The sequence below is a fragment of the Amblyomma mixtum genome, chromosome 3 (assembly GCF_055824585.1).
Source record: "Amblyomma mixtum isolate Tamu chromosome 3, ASM5582458v1, whole genome shotgun sequence".
NCBI classification, from domain to species: Eukaryota; Metazoa; Arthropoda; class Arachnida; order Ixodida; family Ixodidae; genus Amblyomma; species Amblyomma mixtum.
Window position 1 is genome coordinate 341,270,753 of NC_143014.1, and position 10,534 is coordinate 341,281,286.

General features: G+C 46.5%; 1 protein-coding gene across 1 annotated transcript; it reads left to right on the top strand.

Annotated features, from left to right (window-relative positions):
* The first annotated feature begins 2,873 nt into the window (after positions 1–2,873).
* On the top strand, positions 2,874–9,772 carry LOC149356146 (uncharacterized). Its single transcript, XM_089577749.1, has 5 exons — positions 2,874–3,448; positions 4,855–5,008; positions 8,622–8,794; positions 8,888–9,026; positions 9,488–9,772. The coding sequence occupies exons 1-5, from the start codon at positions 3,330–3,332 to the stop codon at positions 9,701–9,703; spliced, it is 801 nt and encodes a 266-aa protein (XP_089433875.1). The 5' UTR covers positions 2,874–3,329; the 3' UTR covers positions 9,704–9,772.
* The last annotated feature ends 762 nt before the right edge of the window (positions 9,773–10,534 follow it).

The window sequence follows — 10,534 nt, forward strand, 5'->3', positions numbered from 1 at the left end:
TTCTAAATTTTTCTATAAGCTGTGCTCAACGTAGTTTTTAAATGCGTTGCTACTAAAAGCAATTTTAAAAGAATTTAATTACTTTTTGAAGGTAATCGTAATGCAAAACCATCACATTCTGAGAGCTCTAATTGGTAATGAAATTTAATTACATTTTGTGATTTCTGGAAAGTAATTATTAATGTAATTCAGTAACCTAAAAGTAATTTTTCAGTGTATCCTCAAGGGTTCGTGGGTGTCTGGCTTTCGGTTGAACACGTCGTGGTGGAATTATGGGCGGCGTGGTTATGGATCTGACCATGCGTGTCTGGTACGGAATCCGCCCTCGGGCGTGGTGTTGTCGTCGCTGGGCGATCATCATCGCTTCACCAGCAAGCAACCTCGCTACCAAAGGTTGCTCTTTATTTTCATTAACGCCGGTTGTGAAATCCCGCCCAAGCGGCTGCTGTGTAGCTGCGGCGTGGCAATGCAAACAATGGTGATGACAGCTGCGGTTACCTCCGTTGCTCGGTGTATACTTTGCGCGACCCAGGCTTGCTCTTCTAATTCGCATGCTTGTTGGCCGGGTTGTTTCGTGGTTCGTCGTATGAGTATTCCCACAGGTTCATACTCTCGTATGGACAACGTCGCAGACTGTAACCGCCCTATGACGGCCGCATAGCTACAAGGTCAAATTGGTCAAAAAAATCTTCTGGATGAACGCCAAGGGTGTTATCGATGCTGGGCGGCACTTGACGTTGGAGTATAATGAACGGAGAAGGTCTTGAGTGATCCCGTAGACGTGGTGAGAGTGGAACACAGGGATAATGAATCCGTTATAATTATGATAGAAGCCAAAGCGCTGTCTAACTTGCGTAAGACCAGGACAACTGCAAAAAATTCAGCCGAATAAATGGGGGTGTAATTGGGAAGGCGTAGTGAGAATGACCAGTCAAAGGAGAGAGAGAAAATATCAACGCCGGCCTTTTCTTCACACTGTGAGGCGTCTGTCGCAATGAGCACAGGAGAGTTAAAGCGCATCAAGTAATCCTGTTATAAACCGCTCATCAAATGGAAAGGCATCATGACCTTTGATGATATCTTTTGGAAAGCTGTCATCAATGACAATCTGAATAGATGTTAGAATTGGCGCACACCGGAAGGATGTCCGAAACGTGGAAGTTTAAGGGGTACTTTGAGAGGAGTGCCTGCCTTGTTGTTTTCCATGTGCTGAAAACTAGATAAAGAAAGGAAACTCATAGCTTTGGCCATTTGTTCCAGGACGGTCTCGTGCGTAATTACGGACTCCCAGACTCCATGTACCGTATTTTTCGGTGTATAAGACGTGGCTTTTTTTCGAAAATCTTGCTGGTGGGTCCTGTACAAGGGTGCGTCTTATATGCGAATTTTTCATCTTTTTTTTGCGAGTTCATCGATTACTCCGGTTCATGCTCAAGCTTTTTTCACCTAAAAAATATATCAGTACCAATAACGTGGTTGTAACACGGTTAATACTTGAATACCGGGACCGCCGTGCGCGACATTCTAGGTGATCTTTATCATGAAACGGCGGGGATGACGACTTCCGGGATCACAAACGCGCGGCTGTTTCGGAGGCCCCAAGCAAAAGTGATGAGAAGCGCCAAAAGATGGTGACAATCGCGCTTCTCGCCATTGTCAAGAGAAGCCGGCGTTCTTTTTTAGTCACCCTTTGCAACTTTTTTTGCTCCGTGTACATAGTGCGTGTTTCAGCCGAGTTGCTTCCAGAAATGGGTGAACCTTTTGATAGCGCATCTGAAGATGAAGACTTCGAAGGTTTCAAGTAGAAATAAAAAGTTTTTATGGACATATGGGGAGCTGTATCGTTTCTTCTTTTTTGCTAAAACGTGGATGGGTATGGCGTGAGTGTTGCCTTTTTCGCTCACTTAGCGTTGCTTAAGAATTGCTCACAGGTACGGTGCATTTCGGTATAGTCGCGCAAGCGTGTTTAATTAAGCCTCACTAGCCTAACTGGGTAAACTGGGGTGCGTCTTATACACGCGTGCGTCTTATATACGAACTTTTTCAGTGACAGCCTGCATATATGGCAGGTGCGTCTTATACAAGGGTGCGTCTTATACACCGGAAAATACGGTAGTAACTATACAAGAGGAAGTTTTGGTAAATACACAAACAGAATGCTCAGAACTAAAGAAGATGCAGACTTCAAATGCACAGTCATATGGACTCCAGGGCATTGTGCGGATGATGTAAATGAGGCACTCACGCCGCTGCCCGCGCGCTATTACCCCGAGTCCCCCAACATTCGCAGGAACATAATTATTCTGTACCACTATGAAGCAGTAGGGATTTACTCCAACATTGGAGATTAACGAGGAAAGTATACGCCGAACGGCACAAAAATCTGAACAGGGAGCAAGGGGTCATTTTAAAGAAATTGCATTCGAATACTTACATATATCCTGTTAAGTTCGACCGTATGTCAACAAATTAGTACGATCCGCATTGTGAATTCTGCGTTGAAGTTGCTGACTTATACAATATGCTATGGGTGCCAGAAAAACCCAGCTATACAAAGAATCAGTAACCCAACAACTGGGGACTGGAAGTTGTGCGTTCCAGCTCACATTCTGAAGGAGAGCTTCCGCTGATGAACCGGGGAAGAGCGGCGGCAAAAGTCAATGGACTTCTGGAATGAGGGCCAAACCAACCATTTTATGCATTAAGCATTTTTCTTTCTCCCTCTGCACTGCGGAAAAACAAACACTGAGCGCCCACGGTCAAGGACTTTCCTTGTCGATATTCATTGTGGCAAACATAAAGGAAACAGGTCGCGTGGGTGTATGAATTTTCTGCTTTTGATGTTCACGGTCGTCTGCAACCCATAAAATCATCAAATTTGCGTTTCCATATTCTATCTCTAAGCCCGAATTAATAAAAGCAATACTTTCTCGGGCAGTTTTAAAGTGTTGTCTATGTGTCAGCTCGCACCAAAATGGATGTTTTTCTTTGTGACGGCACGCGGAGAATAGGAGGAAGCAAGCGAGGAAAAAGAAACTCACCGACTTTCGTTTTCCTCCGCTCTGCTGCTCGTGCTGCTCGTGGCATCGAGTGAGCGCCATCTTGGCGAATCCTTCTGACTGCAGGGAAGGCCGCTCTCTGTGCCACCACCAAGGCCCTCGCGACCGACCTGCCACTGGCTTCACAATCCAACGAGCGCTGCGGATTCTTCTCGGAGAAGGGTCCGGCGACTGCCACGAGAGCTGCGTGCACCTCGCGAGACCGGCAGGGCGGTCATCTCGGAGGCCTCTGTTCGCCTCGGTCCAGCGGAACCCACGGGGCACAAGTCGATGGCGACCACCAGCACCATCGCGGTCAAAGCCAAAGGTTGCCTGACCTTCGAGGAGCGTCCGCGCGGGGGTCCACCTCTCAGCCAGAGCCGTAAGCCGTCCCGCCAGCGACCTGAAGGGTAACTTTGCCACGGATCCTTCTCTTCTCAGTGCTTTTGAGCACCAGATGATCCTGCTGAAAATTTCCGTGTCTCGCATTGCGTTAAAACCACTCGGCCGAAGTCAATAAATAGAGGAATCAATTTCCATGCAGCGGTAGCTCAAAGGCAGTGTTATGCCCGTCCATACTGAGCAAAGTTAGCAGGCCTCAGTAAGTGCATTATTTCTTCTTTGTTCTGAAAGCTAAATTTCCTGGTGCCTGTAAGATCTCGGCGGGCGTAGTGACAAGGGTACTGAGATGTATCAGAAGCAGTGGTAAAGTTAGAGGCTGGCCGTTCGCTCTGGTGACGTGCGACTGTATGCGGCTTCCTCTTCACAAGTACAAGTAGAAAATTAATTTTTCGGGTGACACGGCCTGTCGCGTTCAATGTGACCTGTAACGAGCCGGAGGTGACATCCCTGTGATTTTCGCTTTATATGTTTTGAGTGCGCCGCGATAGGCACTGCGAAAAGCCATAGTGCCCATTCGATTAGCAGGTGTATGCATAACTTTTCGCGACCACCAATCTCTCACACCGCTCTTCGTGAACGGGGGTACAACCACCGCTTCTTGCAAGTGGTACTCAGTACTTCCGCTCAGGGCGGTTAATCTTCCGAAGGGTCTCAGGCTGTGAGGGATGCCGTATTGTAGCACTGCCGATAATCTCGACCAGGAGGGTTCTGTAACCTGTGCTGACACCGCACATTACACGGGTCTCCAGCATTTCGCCTCTTTCGTATTGCGATCGCCGCGGCCATGATCGAACCCGCGTCTTTAGACTTCGTAGCCGAGCACGCTGAGCCACCGCAGTGGCAGCATACTAAGTGCATCTGCTCAACAAAAAACAAATGATTGCCGATTTGTTTACTTTGCTGCACCGACGTAGTAGTTTTATAGAAGAAGAAAAATGGTGGCATCTCTATCTCTTACAGCAATAATCTTAGTTATGCAGAAAGGTAGAATCATAACTACGAGCATAATACTACATGCCGGTGAGAAGGGTGATCTGATTGTATAGCTGGAAATGTATATTCACATGAGAGGCAATTTAAAAGAGGACAGTGGAGTTGTGATTAGTCAGAGCGAAAGTACATCTGTTTGTCGTCGCATAGATGAGAATTCATCCCTAAGTTTGTACTTCATTGTGAGGCCAACCGCAGCATATAAGTTTGTAACACTAAGGAAAAGCTAAGTATTACATAACGTGGTTGAGATTGTGCTATTCTCATTGAGTGTGGGCAATGTTCTGTGTTTACCCTTTACGTCATGATTTCATTTGTTCAAATTACACGTCATCCTAGGACTCATCGTTTTAAATTTACAAGGACGATTCTTTCCTGGGCTGTTTTCTTTGAGCCATTCTCTTGTCGTCCCTGGGCGTCTCAGGCGCAGTCACCGACGGCACCTGGGCCCCTTGTACTTAGCAATGCGAGCGATCGCCACCGCCAGGGGGGTCCAGCTGCTCCAGCCTGGAAGGCGTGCAACTGTTGCAAGGCTTTCGGCTGCGGTGCTGCTGCTGCTGCCCCTTCCGTTCATCTACGTAAGTTGAGTGCTAAGTACCCGACGACAGTGCTTAGTACACGAACTGCAGCGTCGCCACCTAACTTGTCACTTGGACAATGAATCTTTGGGCTCGCACAGGAAAGAACGCTAGCGCTGCTGCTGCCGCCCCGCCATTTGCTATATCGCAAGTCCTGTAATAAATATGGGTGAAAAGAATTAAGGCTGTTGCGTTCCGGAAAAAAACAAAGTGAGGATTGAATATTTTAGAAGAGAAGAGCCTAAAGTCGTTACCCGACAGCTTTCAATTGTTGCAGCGTACTGCATATTCTGTTCACTTCCTGTAGCTCCAACTTCTTAATTCGAACTGTGTCAACGTCAGAATTCGAATTAACTAGCTTTTGCTGTACTTTGGAATAGTTTCACTAGGTCGCATGCCTAAGTAGTACTTCCGTGCAGTTCTGTTCAAAGAATTCACGAGTACTATTGTCACTGCATTCTAGCAAGCCACCCTTCTATTCTCCAACGAAAACATGTAAAAAAGAAAAGTCCGAAGATAGTAAACGTAACCGTACAACCCACAAATGTTGATTGGACATGCCTCGAAGGGGCAAATCTGTAAAGAAAACATAGACCACTGTTCAAAATTTGGCAGCACCCCCTTTAAACCTACTGCAATCAGTATCTAAATTGTTACTAAGCTGGACATCACTTGCAGATCCAATAACATGAGCATGCATGAAGCGTATACGTTTTCACACAGACCATTCGTTTGGAGGGCTTGCAATTTACTTAACTCCTAAAACTCCTTAGAAGATTGCTTCTAAGGAGTTTTTTTCTTCAATTGCAGAAGACAGTATTTCATTGAATGTGTGATGTCACTGAATGTTCTGTGCTTGTTGAGCAGAGGGTCTCTTATCAACCAGCTAGTAGTAGATGCTAAGGAGAGGCGGCATAGTGGAGGGCCCTGGATAATAATCCACAGCCCACCACAATGGCGCTTAACACCCCAAAGCAGAACATCACATACCAAGTTGTGCCCTTCCTGATACTGTTCACTAGATGAGAAAGTTCCAGTCTGCGCATGCTCTAATTATAAACGATGACTACAGTAGGAACCCGATTATGCGTCTCGGTTATGTTAATTTTGTGACGAATTGGCGCTGGTCTGGCGAATCGGCTCTAGGGATAATGCATTAAAAGCCTCGATAATACGACGGAGAAATATGCACGCCCCGCTTCGTGCTATGGCCGGTGGTGACCACCCCGAATGGGAGATGCTGGCGAAGGAGTTTATTGGCAGACACGACGTCAACCAAGCTGGTTCCAGATCGTAATAGAGATGCAGATGTGCGCACAAAGATGGGATCGAGAGCACGACGATTATGTAATGAGTGTTCTGCCGACGGCTGGGACTCTTGACTCCGCACGTGGAACGCACTGCCGTCGGTGCGAGGCGGCTCGCCTGGCCTATTTTTCAGAGCGCTTCGCTGAATAAGGCATTAGGGAAATCAGCTCTACGTTCTTACGTTGCTAGTGTTATGTAGATTCCATAACAAGATTAGACATAGCTAAGGCAATCGGCAGCTAGTTCGAAACCGCCCGCTGCAGCTTCTCTACAGAGCACGTTGGAACTATAGTCACCGAGCGAGTAGGAGCAATCGGCTTGATGTCACCCAGTGGGCCACCCCTGTTAGCATAAAGCGCACCACCAGCGCATTCACGGTGCAGGTTAACATCGTGTTTTTTTTTCCTTACGATGCGAATTCCTAGCAGAGATACAGCTGCTGTAGAGCGATAATGGTGCTAGAGGAAGTCTGAAAGACATGTGGCTGGAATTATCGTACTGCGTGTTTAAAATATCTTGGAAAAGCCGGAGCAGCCATGTATGTGTTTCTGGCTCGTCGTCCAAATCGTCGTTTTTGAGATGCATGGGACATCTACTTAACGTGCACGTATAGGAGCGCTCGCGTGCCCAGTCCAAGACTGCCTATTCGACGCCGAAAAGCCTCGATGTGAACGGTCTTGAAACTAAATCTCGCAGAATGAAAACGGACGTCTTTATAACTCGCAGGCAATAGAACTTCAATTTTTGAAAGCCAGAATAGCGGACATGTATATTTACGTGATTGCGTCACTTTTGAGAGATTTTATATTATGCGACGTCCGGATTATATGGCGGTTTCGCGCAGATCCCTGAAAGTCGTTTAATCAAGGTTCTACAGTCACTGCTTAACAGAACGCATGAAGAGTGTTGTGTTACGGACTTCACAGAGATTGTGAGACCACTCGAGCTGCATGTTACAACGTATTGTAGTAACGGCTAGTCCAACCATATGGGTTGGTTTGTGCAGTCGTCCACACACGTGTCTAGAGCACTCAACCAGCGCACTCTGCAGTACACTTGCGTAATATCAACAACTAGTCGCGCATGCTCATTCCGATGGGCTGCTTAACACGTCTCTCACACAGGCAATATAAATGCCCATTGAGTCAATAGCCATCGAAATTTTCGGGGGCCATCCAGATGCACCAATGCCATACGGCAAATTTCGATGATCACTGAAGGAGAAATGAGCATGCGATTTGACAGATGGTGCTAGGGGTAGCAACAATGAAAAAAAAAAAACAAAGTGAAGCTGAGTAAAACGAGCTTAATGTTGAAGTAAGTGCTATTTGAATAAAACCTTTTGCCAAAAAAGCCGTTCAGATACTTATTTAGGCACAAGCTACAGACAGCGACGGCACACCGACGACGGGCAGCGATGCGCGCTTCATTTCAGAAGCATTCACTTTTCGTCGGCGAAGCACCCAAAAATCAGTGGCTGTGTTTTTTGTGGTCATAGGCACTACCTTTGCAGTATTTTTGAGGCATTTCTTGGTGTCGCTTGTCGCAAAGCACGCTAAGAGGCGAAAAAAAGAGAAACGAAGTGGAACGCTGCAACGCCTAACGAGAATAGCATCTATTTGTTTACATGTGAATGCCGGATGTTCTCCTCACTGCCATTTTGACTACCCAGTAAAAATTAGTGTGAACTGGCTAATGTTGTCTCATATTTTGGCATTAAACAAATATATTTTATTTCAAGATTTTATGTGTTATTTTCTGAACCCATGGTGAGTGCAAGGCTTTTCTCAATCACCCTTGAGATTACAATGTTCATTAGCTAAACTCCATTGGATCGATGTCCGTCGAGATTTTCTTTGAAAACGGCTGTGCAGCACTGGCCAATCTTCATTGAGCTGGATGTCCATTGACTCAGAGCACTGAAACTACCCGTATGACAGGGGTATAACTCGCAATGTTTTTAAAAGATGTACCGGGCCCGCTAGGCGGTGGCGGTTGTAATAATTCCACAACTGAGCGCACTGTTTAGCGCTCTAGACAAGTTTGTGGACGACCGTACTTTCTTCCTAGTCGCATTCTTTGTTGCTGCAAGACATGCTGTATCTTCCAACAGTAATCACGTGCACCAAGCATACAACTGTGCGAAAGGTGGCTGACAAAAGACTTGTGCAAAGCAATTGGCCAGTCAGTTGCGAAACAAATCTCAGTTCGGAGAAACCTCTTTTTCTTTAAGTAGCCTAATGCATGATGGGGAGGAAGTGATATGATGTCCAGGCTCGCTTATTTTATTTCTTTACTCTCACAGTCCGCCACGGAACGGTTTAGTAGCATGACCCAGACTGCCCTGGTCTCTACTAACACGGACCACGAGAAGATCTGCTACCTTAAGAAGACTGAGGACACGCTTAGGGATGAGGTTGCCGCCTGGAAGGAAAAGTACCCCAGCGAGCCAGCTCTAGGCGAGAGGCGCGAGGCGGCGTAAGTACCGGTCTCTACAGCAGCTCCGTCACAGGTGTTGGCTGCGTGAGTAGAGACGCATTTGAAACACTCGTTCCTCCTTCTCTTGCGCAGCCTGACCAGGCACATTGGGGAGATGAAGGAGGGCATTGAGCACTCCAGCAATGACATCGCGGCGCTCAATGCCCAGCTGACCGAGCAGAGCGGGCAGTTGGCCGCCATCAAGCAGGAGCGGAACAAGCTGGCCTCAGAGGTGCGTGGGAAAATAATTTGCTAACCCACACTGGTAATTAACGGAGTACTGAGCACACACTCCATTCAGCTATTGTTCTCGGTAAAAATGGACCCTATCCCTGTTCATGGTTACAGTAGGCTCTTATTAAGTAAAACTTCGAGGGAGCACCAGTTTTTCTTGGAGTTACCAGATATTTGAATTGTCAAAAGTGCACCTTAGTAGGATCCAAGACTAAACGTGGTTTACTTTATCCATATATTCCAGCATACAAATAGTACTTCGGAACCTTTTTTTTCTCAATGGTTGCCGCAAACAAATGCAATACAAAATGGCGGTCGTACAGCAGCAAATATAATTGATTTAAAAGAAAAGCAGACAATGGTAGTCGGCTTTTGAATGATAATTGCGGGACAGTGGCGATTTCTTTCCGAAGCTCGGCCCCCTCGGTGTGCCATTCTGCGGTTGCTTCCTCTGTGCAGAACCGCTCCCTCCAGGCCCAGGTCAGGTTCTGCGACGCCAGGTTGCGTGAGCGCACAAAGCCGTCTGCAAGGACCGACCGGGCTCCCAGGGAGCCCATGTACTCGACCCCGAGCCTCGAGAGCCTATGGTCCCAGCGGCAGCCTTCCTCTGCCAGGCAGTCGCAGAGTTCCCTCTCGAGCGTTGACCAGTTCAAAGGTGCGGCTTGGCGCTCTTAACCCTTTAGTGTAAGGCACAATCTGCATGCATGTGAGACACGCATGCAAATGGTGAATTTGCCGTTAAAGTGACTCTATAAATTGAATGACATCACTAGAAAATCGTTACAGATACAGGTTTTATAGAAAAAAGGGGTACTGTTGTACTAATGACTTCGTAGAAAGACCTGGAATGTGGTACATATTCATACTAAGTCTTTTGGGTGTATAATACAACTTGCATTAGAATTGAGAATTGCGCCATGAAGTATTATGAGGCAGTTGAGCAATACTAAAAATCTGAAGTTTTTCACATTTCTTTTTTTCTCGCCAAACTGGGCCTCGTCTAAGTGTGCATCCACGCTTAAACACACAAAACACCAAGAAGGCCTCTTAGCAAAAGGTAAAAATTTGCTTAATGGTTTGTTTCATAATTCGGTAGTATTCAGTATGTAAAACAATAACACGTAGGCCCACAGTTTTCAGTTTGTTGGCGCTTGAAGCGAGTAGGTCAGATGTAGCCCGCAGACATACGAGGGTTAATGGACAGCGGGGTAACTGTATCGAATTATTTTTCTCAGTAAACGCTGATTACTTAGCTAGCTTTTAAGGCCGAAGCCTTTAATGCCTGATCGTTGTAAGCAGAAGTTGTCGACAGAAATTTCACGCTTTTCAATTGGTCGAAACGGTCAGATGTCACAGTGCGCGAATTTCAATCGGGGCCAGTTGTACTTTGGCTTGTAACCATGCAACCAATTAAAGGGATCGTATAGTGATGCTCCAAGTAAGTGGGAATGAGTTTAGTTCATTGCTTAATTATCCAATTAGCCTAATTACCCTTTCTAGTCAGGC